A 17191-nucleotide genomic window follows, 5' to 3' on the forward strand; every position below is an offset into this window, starting at 1 on the left:
TGGAATCAAAAACTTTAACATGGAAGATGATATTATGTACAACTGTGAAAATAAATCAAAAATCTTTAATATGGAAAACAATTATTAAAAGAACAAAGACAAGCATCAATTAAAAATTAAACCAAAAGCATAAAGTTACAAGGTATCAAGTATTTACCTCATTAACTTATCTGTTAGATTATTCCTAATGGCAAAATTCCACAAACTATGACATTAATGGCCATTGGCATTGCGGATTATATCATATTTGTAGATACTAAAAAGTAAAAACCATTGAATTGATATTGAGTTTACAAGCACTGCTTAATAGTTGACAATACCTCTGTCTTTGGGTTGCTTCGCTCTCAAATGAATTTATCTACAAATTCCTCAGAAACTCCCCAGTTGCCTTATGCTTTAAGAGAAGAGGCTCAACACTTAGATATGATGTGCTATAGTATAGGCATTACACAGCAACAGAATGAGTACTGATTACTAGCTGTCAATTCTTCTCAAAGTTACATAGATGCAAAGAAACTCATAATTCAAGACAGGTTTCTGAAAAAGCATACAATCACATTTCTGCCAGAAAGGACAGCCTTGGATACATGATCAAAAAAATTGCATAGACTGGGGTACAAACCAATAAACATTTTGTACAAGAGATGAGAGCTTACATTCAATGCTGGAAGTGGGCAAGATGTTAAAGGAAAACTTGTGTTACTATTTAAACATGTCCTGGAGTCAGAGAAATAACTAAGAAATGAAATGATAGGCACTCAAAATTAGGAAATAGTATAGAGCAATCATGTGAAGAGAAAAAGGCAAAGTAGAAGAGAAGACAAGGGGATGCAGTTATTGGGACACCATTTCAAATCAATGTATGGGAGTAAATGAATAAGGGCACGGATATTTTACATGAATCTTATACCCAGAAAATGTGGGTATGGAGATTAGGATGGAGTCGTCATCCCTATACTGGGATCTCCACGTGACTGTCATTAAGACTAAATCTCATCTCATTGAAAAAAAGAAAACTTTGGTCCTTTCTTAATAACCTTGGTCTACCCAATTCATAAGAGCTCACAACTCCCTTAAATTAGAGTATGATAAAGACAACTAGATTCATATGACACAAACAGCATTCAATTGACATTGGCATATCAACCACATGTAATGTTAGCAAACAAAGAAACATCAGTGTTGAGATCCAAGAACTAAAAAAAATAGATATGACAGCTATTAATACTACAGTTCATTATAGCAATACACTAAAATCTTAACAGTGTGACTAAATAAAAAAACATGTAGTTTAGTGCAAATTCTTTTTATTGGGAGAAGTATTCAAAATCCTCACCTGCTCTATTTGGCCAAGAACTTCCACCCTCAATGTAGACTGCTGTTCACTCTCATATAATCCAGCACTCTCTAAAACCTGCATTTCTCCCACCAAAAAACAATTAGGATGCTCAGAATACCCAAAATCCAAAAGAATGAAAAATACTTAATCAAATGTAAATAAGTCCAAAGAGTAACTGTAAAAATTCACTCGACCGAGAAACTGAATTGCATTTCTTTCAACAAAAACGATAAGCTAGCTCACATTCCCAATAGTAAAAGAGGTAGACATTTCTTTCAACAAAAACGATAAGCTAGCTCACATTCCCAATAGTAAAAGAGGTAGACAAAAAATTTAAACACCTTAAAAAAGTTCAGAGAACAGAAAGTGTGATATAATTGCAAAGTGGGTCATAACCCATACGATGTGTAAATGAGAATCCGGGCCATAACTCAAAGGATGTGTAAATAAATAAGTCCTAATGAGGGGGCTACCACTCCAAGTTTCACAGTCTACATAGTACTGCAAATATTTTTAGAAAAACTATAGGAGAACTTGGAATTTTTCCAGAAAAGCCAGAGGCAATGTTTCTGGCCACAGATCTTGAGTGTGCCCAATGAGGGAGAAGCTGAAATTTCAGCACCCATGAACACGATTATGGACAAGTGAAAGCTGTTAAGATTGTCTGCATTTGTTCTAAATTTTTACTATCCTTGAATTTGTGCTTGCCACTCAAAAACTTGAGGTACTCTTCAAACTTGGGTACAGGGTCATCCAACATTTCATTTTCCCTTCCTTTTTCAAATCCACCTTGTATCAAATGTCTTAAGTGTCATTAGGCAACAGAGAAAGCAGAGCCTCATACACCCTACACACCTTTAAAATGTGTATTGTCATTTATGCTCTCAATTTTCATAATCTATCCTTTTCATGAACTATCAAAGGAACATGATTGAACAATATTTGCAGATTCTTACACCTCTTCTGTGATGCGAATTTGCTTATGATTTCTAAATTTCCACAACTCTTGCAAAATCTGCTAAATATTAAATCTAGCTGGGGTTCCCAGATTCTTGTGAAATTATTGCATAGGCAATTGTGTACAAAAGCTTCTGTTCTCCCTCCACTTTCCAACTTTTGCCAAATATAAAGCATACAGAAGTGCTGCTTTCCCTCCAAGTCTCACAAATCAGCTAAAGTATAAAATCAACAAGAAGTTCACAAATGTTGAGGCATGGTTTGCACTAAGCAAATATGACACTCCCCTTCCACTTCCACCCCAAACACTCAAATGTGGCTATGTCATTAAAAGAGCCTGCAAACAAGGAACTCGATGCACTCTTTGAACCTGGACTACAAATCTCCACCAAAAACCTTAAAAAAAATGCAAGGACCTTACAAGCTCCTGGCAGCTTAACATTCAATGCCCTCACCCACCTAATTTTCCCCTGGTTCATACTTTACCAAACTCTGAAGCAGATTTCCCTGTGTATTTCATCTAGCTTCCATTGCTCCGTGCTTCCCTGCTCTCACTGCTACATTTCACCACCACTTCTTCCTATGCATAATTTCATACCATCTTCCAACGTTGCACATTAAGGTTGCCGGGTGCTGATAAAGTAACAGTTCCAGGAAATGAAAACAATTCTATTTGATTTCGGAGGTATAAGAAAAATTAGACCATCAATGGTCACCTTGGCCTCAATGATATGATGAAGAGGTTAGAACATAGTAAAAGAAATAGTTCATATTCTTGATTGTATAACTCTGCTCTAGTGCATGCAACCACCATTCCACCATAATTATAACGTCTAAAAAAACTTGTCACTTGTGTAAGGCACAACATACCAAGAAGCTACAAGACTCACAACCCTCCAGACATTGTATTGGCTCACACAGAAGGAGATAACCTGGAAATTGGCTTTTTAAGTACAATGCCAAGATCTTAATGAATCTCAAGGAACGGCAAGATGAGTGGGAGAGCAATCCTAACAAGCATCACCTGTATAAAAAAAAGAGCACTTACAGGTGCTCGTGAAAAGCCAATAACCACCAGTATTTAAAGTTTGTTCTAAGAAACATGACTCAAATATTTAAAATACAAATACCACTATCATTGATCTCATTACATTCAAAATGCTACCATAAATAATAAAAGTACACATCCATAAATATCAAAGAAATCAATGTGAATCAAATTTCACAAAACTGTTCCTCTGACATTTATGGCTTCCAGAAATTTGATATGATAATTTAAAAGTATTTGAAACTCTTCTGTCTACACAGATTGCCTTCACTTCAAGGTTGTCCTTTATCTATACTCTACATAGTAGGACCTATATGCATACCATTGGTGGAAATACCACCCTATGTATTCATTAACATTCCAAGCCAGTGCTACCCATATTGGGCCTACACATGGCTAAAAGAGAGGGGTTTACTAAAGTTTTGCTGGAGTCCGACTCACTAAACACTATCAACTGCTTGAGTGGTCGCACGGATCCTAGCTGGACGATTGCCAGCGTGATCAAAGACTGCCGAAATATAATTAATGATCTGACAGATTTCAAAATCTCGCACATATACCGGGAAGGCAATAAGGCGGCGGATCTACTGGCCAATCTGGCGGAGGGATACGTGGCAACCAACTAGTGGAGTAGCAGGGATGCTCTCCCCGAAAACCTGTGCGATCTGGCACGTAACGATTACTACGTTAATCAATGATCCCTCATCATGACATGATTGAGTTGATAGGGAAACGGCTCTTTCTGGTTTTCCCTAATCAAAAATCTAGAAACATCCTCGGCGACTAGTTTTCTACAACTGGTTGTGATAGTGATCTCCTATTATCTGGCGACTAGGAGTATAATGGGAGGGGATAAGAAAAGACAAGAGCCCTCTACTTGTGAGAAGTGGAAAAAAAATAAAGATGTCTCGCAGGAAGTCGTTGATGGTGGTCTCGTCCCCTACCTGGACCGGCTTCATGGCCCCTCTCCTTTGATTACGGAGGCCTTTGTTAACGGATGGAAAAAAGGGAGTCTCAGGGCTTATGGTGCCGAATATCAGATTAATGAAACTTTGGTGGCAACGGTCACTAGTCTAGCTACGACTAGAAGAAGGTTTTACAGGGACAGAAAAACTGGGGAGAAGGACTTGTCGAGCTTCTTTGACAAAGACAAGGAGCGCTCCAAAGTCACCAAGATGGCCGATGGCGACTATAATAGAAAAGACCTCATGGCCCCATGGGCTGACATGGCTGAGTTTATAATGAGATATATCACCCTTGATAGCAAGTATGCAAGTCTCTTCTCCTACCATTTCACTATTTTAAATCATTTTCGCCATGGTAAAATTATCTTTGTTCCCTACTATCTTGCCTCCTCCCTTGAGAATAGCCTGGAAAAGCACCTGGAAAACCCTAGCAACCCTATTCTTCATGAGGGACTTATCGTCCTTATCATGGAACACGCCAAATCCCTTGAAATTGTGCCCCCGCTTGCCGAGATTGGTCTGCAAACAGAGGTCCAAGACATCTCTATCTCGGAGATCGACCTGGATGATAGTGGGGTTCATGTTGATGACCCTGAATATGAACCTGCGGATGAAAAGGAAAAGATGGTCACTCCTAAGATGCTTGGCAGCAAGAAGCCCCCAGATGGGCAGCTAGTAAATACAAAACCAACAGCAAGCTGATCTCCAAGGCCGAACCCCTCACCAAAAAGAAAAAGCTAGCGGCGAAGGATCACAGCCTGAAGATTACGGACCAAGGGATTAAACTGCACATCCCTATCAATGTCCAGAAAGATAATCAGGGGAAAGATGGTAGTCTGATGAATCTTGTCATGGAAGCCACCAGAAGCCAGGACCGCTGTTGGAAGTGGGTCGAGCGCGAAATCGACACCCTCAAGATGGGGGTTAAAGGAATAATTGACATTTTCACTACTTCCCCTGAACCCAGCAAGCCGGAAAAACTCATGATCATAACTCAAAAACTCTCTCAAAATGTTGAGGTTATGAAATGTAACCATGAACAGAAGATTGATAAGGTGGAACAATCCATGGCTGAGATTAAGAAAAATCTCAAGAATCTGGTCGACATTAGTAAAGAAGCCATGAACAACAGCATTGAGGGGCTTGAAAAGATCAACGAAATGGTTGTTGATTATAGATCCTTCCACAGTGACCCGGTGAAAGAACTTGGAGGAGATGATGTGGCTGTTGGAGACAACAAAACCACTAGACCCAGTTCCAGAACCAGGAGCAGAAGCAGCAACAAGGTACCTCCAGATTCATCATGGAGGAGCTTGAGGACATCAACAGGATTTCCATCCAAAAGGACAAGGATCTGGTGCTCTCGCTTAACTGAGAGCTTTTTTCCTTTGGCTTGTTTGTCTGTGTTTTTTTGTCTCTGTTTCTGTTCGGGGATGCTCCCCTGTTTTGTTGTTGTTTCTTGCCGGATTGGCTGTTGGCCGGCTGTTGTAAAACTTTAGGTTTCGGGTCTTTGTAAGACCTGTTTATCCTTATCAAAAACATTCCAAGCAAAATTATGACCTACATCACTACACGATACATAACTGTCACACCATGCAATGTTGGCAAGCTAAATTAAGGTATCGAAATATAATATTTGTTCATGGAAGAAAGAAAATATTACTCACTTGAATTTCTTTCCTTGAGCAAGATATACTGCCTTTGTCTCTCTGGGTGCTCAATTAAATCCTTTTGTACATACATTCAATTTCATGGTAGGATAATCATCCAAGAAGCAGTTACAAAAAACTACTTTCAACCAATAAAAATCATCTTTAAAAAAACACAACAGACAGTAAACCATATTCCTAAAACCCAACTGCAAGATGACCTCAGTGATTCCGGTAGCGACATAGTTATCCTGATCAACTACATTGCAGAAAACTGTGTACAGGGAATTTCATCTTGCACGCATGAGGCAGAGGAATAATTGACTAGAGTGCTATCATTGCAATCCCCTAAACAGAAAACTCTTGAAAATTTTACAAACAAGAGAAATCTATATGATTGTCTACCTTACTGATCATCCAAGAAGCAATTGCAAAATAAATCCACCCTTTATTGGGTATCAGACAAATAAATAATTGCTCCACATGACTTTTACTGGGTATCAGACAAATAAAAAATTGCTCCACATGACATGATAGGCAGTCAAGCACATTGCCGAACCCTACTCCAAATTGACACTGACAATTCAAAAACTGTCATTGTTATCCTGCTCAACCACATCGCTGGAAATAAATCCAGGGAATTTAGTCACTGCATGTATCTGATGCTTGCAATTGCTAAAAATAATTGAGTAGGGTGCTATTACTGGCAACTCTATACATGATAAACTCTTGCAAGTAGAGCAGTCAATGGACTTTTATATGATTTCTTGCCTTGCCTACACATCACTAGAAAGCAACAACTTGCTGGCCTGAAAAATGCTGGTGGTCTTCATGAATGGAAAATCTATCTATAATTTCTCTCTCTGAATCCAAATGAAGGAATGCAACAAACATTTTGAGACATCACAGATGCACATATCTTCATTGTTAGACACCTTGAAGGGAACTATCGGAAATGCATATCTGAAGAAAATATGAATGTTCTTAGTGATTGAAGCAACAGGTAGACCCAATTATCTGTGTACTGCTATATACACATTTGTGCCTTCAAGTATAATCATTGTGTTTTGCCCCAGCAAATAAGTGACAAAATATTACTCATTCAGTATGCAAGAGAATAGGCCAATAGCACAATACACAACAATATTCAGGAAGAAAGTCTTGCGAGGGAGTTCACTTCACAATCAGCATTGGCACATTAAATTAGAAGTGCTCCAAAAATCCTCAATCATGAAATTTCTACAACAAATTTCAAACAACTTAAGGCTCACTTGTCTTATAACAGGTCAGGATGGAGGAAATATTGGGCAAACTCACTCTAATGTTACTCATATCGAATAATTTTGGGCAAATTGTGAAGACAAAATCAAGTTCAGATGTAGATTCATCAGTATAACACCCAAGAAAAAAAAAAGATAATTTCTTGATGCTTCTGCGCCTTTTTTTATGCAGCCAAGTTTTGGCCACAAACTCACCAAATTTTTGTGACAAACTTACCAAAAATTCAGTGAGTTTTTCCTGCAAGTTTTAGCTCCCAAAAAAATCGTGATAGAACAGTAAGATCATAGCGTGGTAATCAGCAGCATTCAAACTAATATTAACCAGAATATGGTCAGCAATAGAAACAAACCAAAGGCAATGACAAACATTAATTGAAGAGATTATGTAATCACAGCATGTAGGCTTAAATACCAGAGGCAGCGATAAGTAATTAAGGCTCTCATAATCACAGCGATTAATAAACTAATGGTTAATGGAAACAAAATTAAGGAGACAACAATTAAGTGAAAGGGTGTGATTAACAAAGGTGTGGTGTCCACTGTTGAAAAGTCGCCACTTTGGCAGACAACATAATCTTTCAAGCCCGATGAAGGGGTATAGGAGAACAACACCCATGCATTCAAGGAGGCATCGAAAAATAGAAGCATTTGAAAAGCAAGGAACTTCAGTCCCATCATCATTAATTAAGACAGCAGGATAATTACTGCTCTGAGAATTTTGGTATGATTTATGATGCACATCATTTCTGATTAAGCTGAACTGTTACCGTCTTCTATTTGATATGAAATAAGAATACTATTTAATAACACACAGTTACTGTTATACACATACTTAAATATATTGTTATCTGTGTTACTGTGTAGGCTCTGCAAGAAAAAATAGATAAGTCAATTCCTTTAAAGCTCATATCCAGTCTGCCATTCCATTAGGGAGGGGAGATAATGGATATGAGGAAGAAGGCAACTAGCTAGGAATCCATTCCGGTAGAGACACCCCAAGTGGGGCTGGGAGACCGAATGACGTTGTCATTCCGTGCTCCTGGTCTGGATGGAACATCTCAAGGCGCCTCGTATGATCTCACAACTGGTGCTCCATAATGATGATGGGTTGTTTGGGTAGAACCTTAAAGGAATCCCATATGTATATTCTGAATATTACTAGGTTACCAGTGCACCTAGGTTTTCCCCCAAATCCGGGTACAATTCGACATGGATTCAGATTCAAACTGGAATCCCTGTGGAATCGGACAGGATTCCTCCATTTCGTCGCTGAAACATATCAGCGTTTTGACCCACGCATCCCGAAGAATCTGATGTTGACGTGGCGTATTGCTGGCATTTTTTCGACGAATCCACGTCACGTGCGATTTACGAGAGGTTTTTCTTTTGACTTTCGGGGAAGGCAAATAAGTCATTTAAACCCTAAAATGAAAAGAGAAAAGGACGCAGAAAAGAGCTCTTGACACCTTGGCTAGCACAACGCAGGAAGAAAAGGGCGCAACGACAGAGAACCTTCAACGAAGGTAGGCAGGAGGACGACGGCAGTCAGGCAGGAGGACGACAGCAAGCAGGCAAGCGACAAAGGGAGCTAGGGGACGGCAACGGCAGGCAGACAGGTATGTAAATTTTTATTTTGTTTCAAATTTTTCTATAGTTTTAGATTTTTTTTATCAGTTTGCTTTAAATGAAACGAAATAAAAATTTATTAATTAATGATTTATATTTTAATTTATATAAATAATAAATGTTAAATATAATAATATTTAAATTTAATTTAATGTGAAAAGAAAATTATTCATAATCTTTAAGCAAAAATATATATGATAATGATATTTTTACAAATTTTTAAATTACACAATAATAGCCAATTTGCTGCTAGTGCAAGTGGCAGTGAGCCTGCATGTGGTTCCACTAATCTAGCTACATCATCTAATGTCAATGATGATGTTAAACTTGATCTTTCTAGCGACCCATATGATGCTGATTATTAATTGCGTTATTTTATTGTTGAACCAATGAACAATGAATTCGATATATTTATCATAACATTCAAATTTGACAAATGGATATCAAATTAGACTTATAGTAAATTTGTTATATTTATATCATATATGATAGTTCCAAGTTTTGTTTAGCATATGGATGATATTTGTGATTCTAAATTTAGTTTTTGTTTCTACTTTTTAGGCTGCATATATGTACATATTTATGGTTTTTATATTTTTTGTAGGGACATACCCAAACTCCCCCCAAAAAAATTGCCATACCAATGTACCGTACCCACATACCCGTACCGGCAACTTAGGAATATTATACAAGAGATTAGAATTCTATTTGCAACATGGTTGGATTATATGTTTATTTATCTTTGATAACTAACATGGTTGCAGGCTCTAATTTAAGGTATTAAGTTGACAATTTACATCAACCATACCTCATATTTAGGAATTCTGGGGCAAATTAAGGAAAGTCCCAGTAGGAGACATTACACTTGTGCCCAATTTCTAACAAGTACATATCTTGTTACATCTAGAAACTGGTGTGAATTTTGGGAGACATTCTTGAAGTGGCAATAGCTGGGACAAAAATCCTAACCACTCTCTAAGGTTATGACAAAAACCCTATATCCTTGTCTTGCTAATATCCTCACATTCCCCTAATATCAATCTGATTAGAAACTTTCGTCTAATAATCAAGAATATTTTTACAATGTCTGATCGCCATCAACTGAAGATTGGAGAACATTGTCATAACACTCAGGCCCTAAATCATTAATTTTGCCAACTGGGTGCTACCAGCTGCAGCCCATCTGCAGTTTCTTGGCTGGCAGCTCCTGTATATCAGCCCAGGACAGAATTTAAGGAGTTCAGAGGAGTGGCAGACTACAGAAATAACCAGACATGGTCCAGTAACTCAAGTTCAACAATTACAGAGTGTGGGAATCATCACATCTAGGGCAATCACACATCTATTCTGCAGCAGATTTGCTGAATATAAATCAATCCAGATCTGGTGTGAGAGTTCCAGTCAAACTCTACTGATTCAGATGACCTGCTTCAACACACTTTCTGTAGCCACATTACATCAAAAGATATTCGCAGCAGGTTCAGCATATCTATCAAATCCCTGGGTGTTTCAAGACAGAGACCACAAATCTGAAGGTGTTTTACTCAATCCAGTTGAACCTCCTGCCTCAGATTTGATTAGGAGGTACTAAACAGCTCTGTTTCACCTAGAGGTGGATGAATATCTGACACTAGGCTACCAGTCTTATTGTGATCAGTTTATTGAATGTACCAATTATTTGATATTCTATGAACTACATTTTTTAATCTGAATCTGGTGAAACAGCTGATTTCACAGTGATCTATTTGATTGAAACTACCTTTTAAATGGTGCAAGTGAATAGATCTATCAATCTGCTTCTGTGCCAAAAAACCTAGAATCTGTTATTTTGTTTGATAGTAATTGTGTAGTAGTGAATCCTCAAAAAATGCAAATAAAGATCAGATCTTGCTTATGATCATTACAGAGAGCAGTTTAAATTTGCCATGCCAATGTTTTCAAAACTGCTTATGTGTCCTCTGCTAAAGCACAATAAGCAGTTTACTGATTCCAATATCAGTACTCTAGTTGCATGATGAAACATTGTTACATTTCCTTAATAGAAGTTGACAAAGAAAGTTGTGCTTCCATTTGCTCTCTTGGTGATTACCATACTCTTTAAATGATGATTAATGATTTATCTTTATAGTCCATGCCGTTAACTGCTAGTTGAAATGTGTGGAATGTAAAGTCTATGTACATTTGAAATCTTTTGCACGTCAATCAAAGATCTATATTTACTTTTGAAAACATGCAGATCTATATTTACTTTTGAAAATGTGCAGATCTATTTTCTTTGTCGAGTAAGCTAAAAAAATCTCAAAACGACAAATTCTTGTTATTATCTTGTTTATATTGAAAATGCTCTTCAATTTTGTCTAAATATGATTGAATAAGGGAAGCCTTCCCACATGATAGAGGAAAGACACCATCCTAAGTACAGTTGTCAAAGAATAGGAGCGCTCCAGAGTCACCAAGATGGCCGATGGCGGCTATAATAGAAAAGACCTCATGGCCCCATGGGCTGACATGGCTGAGTTTATAATGAGATATTTCACCCTTGATGGCAGGTATGCAAGTCTCTTCTCCTACCATTTCACTATTTTAAATCATTTTCGCCATGGTAAAATTATCTTTGTTCCCTACTATCTTGCCTCCTCCCTTGAGATTAGCCTGGAAAAACACCTAGAAAACCCTAGCAACCCTATTCTTCATGAGGGACTTATCGTCCTTATCATGGAACACGCCAAATCCCTTGAAATTGTGCCCCCGCTTGCCGAGATTGGTCTGCAAACGGAGGTCCAAGACGTCTCTAACTCGGAGATCGACCTGGATGATAGTGGGGTTCTTGTTGATGACCCTGAATATGAACCTGCGGATGAAAAGGAAAAGATGGTCACTCCTGAGATGCTCGGCAGCAAGAACCCCCCAAATGGGCAGCTAGTAAATAGAAAACCAACAGCAAGCTGATCTCCAAGGCCGAACCCCTCACCAAAAAGAAAAAGCTGGTGGCAAAGGATCACAGCCTGAAGATTACGGACCAAGGGATTAAACTGGACATCCCTATCAATGTCCAGAAAGATAATCAGGGGAAAGATGGTAGTCTGATGAATCTTGTCATGGAAGCCACCAGAAGCCAGGAGCGCTGCTGGAAGTGGGTCGAGCGCGAAATCGACACCCTCAAGATGGGGGTTAAAGGAATAATTGACATTTTCACTGCTTCCCCTGAACCCAGCAAGCCGGAAAAACTCATGATCATAACTCAAAAACTCTCTCAGAATGTCGAGGTTATGAAATGTAACCATGAACAGAGGATTGATAAGGTGGAACAATCCATGGCTGAGATTAAGAAAAATCCTGTATATCAGCCCAGGACAGAATTTAAGGAGTTCAGAGGAGTGGCAGACTACAGAAATAACCAGACATGGTCCAGTAACTCAAGTTCAACAATTACAGAGTGTGGGAATCATCACATCTAGGGCAATCACACATCTATTCTGCAGCAGATTCGCTGAATATAAATCAATCCAGATCTGGTGTGAGAGTTCCAGTCAAACTCTACTGATTCAGTTGTGTAATATTTATCTTGTGAAAAAAAATTGCTAGCATGTTTGAGCTGATTTTCTATAAAATTTGTATGAAATCTCCTCTTGCACTTCTTGTAGGATGCAGTCTAATGCACCTTTACTGATAAAGATAGGCAGTGACATCATACCACTCTATCAAACTCTCCATAAATTTTCCTCTGAGAATATGCTGATAATTTGTAAAACACCTCCTTGGGACCAAAGCACCATTGCCTAAGGTAGCTTAAACTCCATTACAAAGCAAAATAAATCAAAAAAAAGTCATACATAAAGTCAAACCAATCACAAACATAGACAGAAATCATGCATATATTCAGCCCTAAGATTAAAAGAAAACAGATATTATTTTTTTATGTATATCTGGAACCAACAGTGTCATACCATCTTTTATTTCCAGATACTTAATTCAAAACATTTTCATGTCAAAACACAGCTGGTCCCCAATGTAAATGTCAAAATGCTTATTTGTGGAGATATCAAAGCTTTAACAGAAATTATTGCCAAGAAACTCAAATGACAAAGATATAAAGAGGAAAATGATATTAAATTCCTGAAAATCACAGCTATTTAAGAATTTATTTGGGATGAGATAAAAAGGTAGAAAAGAACGGACTTGCAGATTAAGGATCCAAGATCAGAACCCACGAGACATGATAAAGTGCTGAAACTGTGTAAAATAATGAATAGAAAAAATTTGGTCAAATGGGATGGGCTAGTGGTAGAATATAATGGATTTTCTTATTGGGGATCCAAGATTAGACCCACGAGGCATGATAAAGTGCTCAAACTGGATAAAATACTGCATGAAACATACCCTACTGCTAGGCCAGATGCAAGCACTGAATAACTTTGATGGGATAGCTCAGGTGAATTCAATGGAAGACCCCTCGATCATGGCACAACGAAATTTTCCAATTTGTCAAAACATGGTTGATTCCAAGTGTATGTGTCAAAATGATTGCTTGGGAATAACTGATAAAACACAATTGGATTCAAATATAAATATCACAATGTTTGCCTGTGGAAACCTCAAAACTTCAACAAAAAAATTTGACCTAAATAATAAAAGTGAAGAAAACGACAAGCTCTAGATGTATTGGAAGACTCATGAAATAAGCTGAGCTCAAATAATGAAATTATTGACTATTTCATGTTGGAACCGCATGATAAAACCCTAGCAGACGTTGAAAAAGTTTTGCAACTACATAAAATAACACATCCAACACACTGATGTGGTGTACCCAACAGAACATAAAAGGCTAGGTACAAGTCCCAGGTAAATTTGACAGAGAATATACACCACAATCATGCCATTTAAGTTTATTCGGGAAACAGGACAGAAGTTAAAGCTCGAAGCATTAGTGGATTAGCCAAAGTTGGGAAGATGGATTCAACCGGAAAGTGCCGAAAGATTTTATGTACAGAAAGAATCTAAAATGTCTTAATATGTCAGCCTCCATCCTCTGATGAGGATTTGTAAAAATGTACAGTTGGTTATAATATCTGATCCCAGAAGGGATCTGGGCTAGACCGGAGGTTTTCTTATCTCCATTCTTTCCTACCGGTGCCCACACTGAATGGAGATGTAATATTTTTTATAAAAAAATAATAAAATTTTGGCTTCGGCCTTTTATCGATCAAAAAAAAAGTTTATGGTTGCCCCCATGAAGAAGAGCTTACAAGTCAAAAATATGTCAGAATGAATTTGGTTCCAGATATTTTTTTCAAAATAATACCTAACACCCCTAAAGGCCATAATAGGAAGTAGAAAATCACAAAAATAACAAAAGCAAGAGTACTTTAAAATGTTGGTCAAAATGGGATGAATTGACATAATAAAAGAAAACGGAATTACATAGTAGATCACCAGGTTCAAATTGAAAATACACATATTGAAGTGTTCAAATTGGGTACAATACTCCACATGTGCATGTGTAAGTGAAAATGTCTTACCTCTGGAAATAACTATAATTTAGCTGAAATCATTGCCCAAAAACCTTAAAGGTTTATATCCAAAAGAAAATAGAACCAAAAGAAAAATTAAAAAGTTAAGTCATTAGGAAATCGAAAGACTAATTTGAATAGGATAGGCTTGAGTAATAAAATTATCAAATAGGATGAATTCCATTGATAAAAGTACCATACCTTTGATAACAGTACCACCGAAGTAGAAAATCATAAAAATAATAAAAACGATACTTTTAAAAGTTGGTCAAACAGGATAGTGAAAGAAAACAGAATTCCAAAGTGGAGCACCATGTTCAAATCCAAAATACACATATTGATATGGATAACATACGTCACACAAGACACTAAATGCAAGTTCCAAGTAAATTCGACAAATGGAATTACCCTCAGAAATGGCATAAAAATCCCACTGGGAGTATGTGTGCGCATGTGCATGCAAAAAAGTCTACCTATGGATTAACTAGAATTTAGCAGAAATCGTAGCCCAAGAACCTTATAAGGTAGTAACATGGAAAAGAAATCACCAAAAAAGGTCAAAAAGGTAAGTACTTAAGAAATTGTAAGGCTAGTTGAATAGGATAGGCTTTAGTAATAAATGTATCAAATAGGCTTAATTCCATTGATAAAAGTATCAAATAGGATGAATTCCATTGATAAAAGTATCGTGCCTTGGATTACAGAGCCACGGGTTCAAACCCCAGGAAACATAGCAAACCCAACATCCAACACATTCGCTATAGCAAACCCAGAGCGCAATCCCAGGTGCAATTCCATATTGAATTTAAAAAAAGAAAAAACTCTCAGTCGTGAGGGGTTAGGCTTAAGGAAAAGATACCAGACAAAGGAAATCAGCCAAATTGAATATCAAAATACAGCTAACTCCAGACATATTTCAAAATGTTTACCACGAAAATGTCAGCATGTTGAACTCGTGAAAATCCCGAATCTCTAACTAAAAACCTAAAACTTGAGACATAGGGAAACGAAAACCAAAAAAAAAAAGCAGGCATTTGGAAGACTTGTCAAATAAAATGAACTAAGTGTTAAAAGTAATTGGCTTGCTTAAGCAAGTCAAAGGCAAGAGACATAATATTTCCACAGTCCATGTCAATAAAAGAAAGTGCTTTTGGATAATACTGGTGATCCATCTCATCAAAACAAAGAAAATTTAATAAAATACCACATCATACACCCTGGATACCGGAGATGCAAGGGTCCAAGTACCGGATGAATTTATGGGAAGAAAAATCTTTGGACACAACAACTGAGACAAAGTTCGTCGCCAGGAGAATTTAACAAATTTAAAACAAGTATTTTTAAAACACAGAAAAAGAAAGAGATGAAGACGCGGATCAAGATAAATGTGTCATAAGTTTACATATCAATATATCAAAATTCCAACAGAAATTTTGCCGGAAATCCCAGGTCAAATAGTTCAAATAAAATGCAAGTCTTTTAAAAATTGGAAGACCGACCTTTTCCAAATCGAGATTCCTCTGCAGATCCGAGTCGGAGGGTCCCGACATCGAAATGGGCTTGGTTACGCCATACTTCTTTGCATCCTCCGCCGGTGGACAATTTCCTTCTTCGCCCATCTCTTCTGAACTACCCATATCCACGGAGAAAAAAGACGAAAAAAAAGGCAAGTATTTGCAAGGCGTGTCTGATGCGCCTCGTTTAAAGACCTAGTTGATGAAGCCTGGCCCTTTGTAAAACATAGCTCGCCATGAATTTACCAGCGTCATCCTCAAACCCCACGAAGGTCGATCTCTGGAGGAAGAAGACCTACGCCCCCGATCTTCCGCGGCAACTACGACAAATGGGGGTTTTCCCGCACCAAGAAACATCAACACGAAAACCGCTTTTGAAAGACCGGCTGTTTGATAAAAGGAATTATAAGTTGTTATGGGTTTGTTTTTTTTTGGGTCCAAATGTATATTGGGCACCGAGGGTCAATGGTTATGTGGTGTATGATATGAAGTTAGATTTTTTTTGCTTAATGACCACCTGGAAGAAACTTTTTTGCCGTCACCTTTTATGCACTTTTGTGATATTTGTTTCTTTTTCCCGTTTTCCAAGGGAAAATTGGGGATTTGGGATAAAAATTGATGCGCTTGTTTGTGAAATGACTAAGGGGGAGAAGTGAACTTGAGATCCTTTCCTTGAGGCACTACTTAGGAATTTTATTTTATTTTTTATTAATAGACTATTCAAAATTTCATACAAAAAAAAATGTTTAAAGATGATCACATAGTCATTAAATTTAAGTCTTAGTAGCAAGATACAAATTTCATGTTGTGAAATTGGAAGTAGTTAATTAAATCACATTCTAATTTGTTGAAATACAAGAAAAAATAGAATAGTGTTTTATTTTCATTCATTTAGATTAAAGCATTTAGTTAATTATCACCCAAGTAATCAAACACTTAAAAACCAAATGAATGACAAGCAACATGAACCCAAGAAAAATGTACGATCAACAAAAAATAAAACACTTAAAAACCAAATGAATGACAAGCAACACAAACCCATGAAAAATGTATAACCAACAAGTAGCAAAGAAATCAACAAACACAAGCATAACTGCATTAAACAAAGAGACATGTCTCTTGTTTCTCTCTTTCATTGTCAAGTCCATGTGTCTAAGGATAGTAAAAGACTAGGTGAAATTTGTCTCAAATGAAAGTGTGCAACCAAATCAAGTAGCATTCAACATTGAATTAGGTGAAAGATTATATTTCTATATTGCATCAAATCCAAGAGGAAAATAATAAGGGACCTGAAAGAGAATTA

The 17191-nt window shown here is 37.3% G+C and overlaps 1 protein-coding gene across 2 annotated transcripts in view; it reads right to left on the reverse strand.

The window, feature by feature from the left end:
• Positions 1-16321, reverse strand: part of LOC131077618 (nuclear poly(A) polymerase 4) — a 39233-nt gene extending 22912 nt beyond the window's left edge. The window contains exons 1-2 of one of the 2 annotated variants that reach the window (XM_058015150.2): positions 15874-16320; positions 1337-1414 (exon numbers count right to left, since the gene is read on the reverse strand). In XM_058015150.2, coding sequence (XP_057871133.1) covers positions 1337-1414; positions 15874-16011 — 216 coding nt within the window. In that variant the 5' untranslated portion in view covers positions 16012-16320. Of the gene's footprint in view, positions 1-1336; positions 1415-15873 lie in introns of both variants that reach the window. The other variant, XM_058015152.2, reaches the window with a different exon arrangement.
• Positions 16322-17191: the final 870 nt, after the last annotated feature.

The sequence above is a fragment of the Cryptomeria japonica genome, chromosome 6 (genome assembly GCF_030272615.1).
Source record: "Cryptomeria japonica chromosome 6, Sugi_1.0, whole genome shotgun sequence".
NCBI classification, from domain to species: domain Eukaryota; kingdom Viridiplantae; phylum Streptophyta; class Pinopsida; order Cupressales; family Cupressaceae; genus Cryptomeria; species Cryptomeria japonica.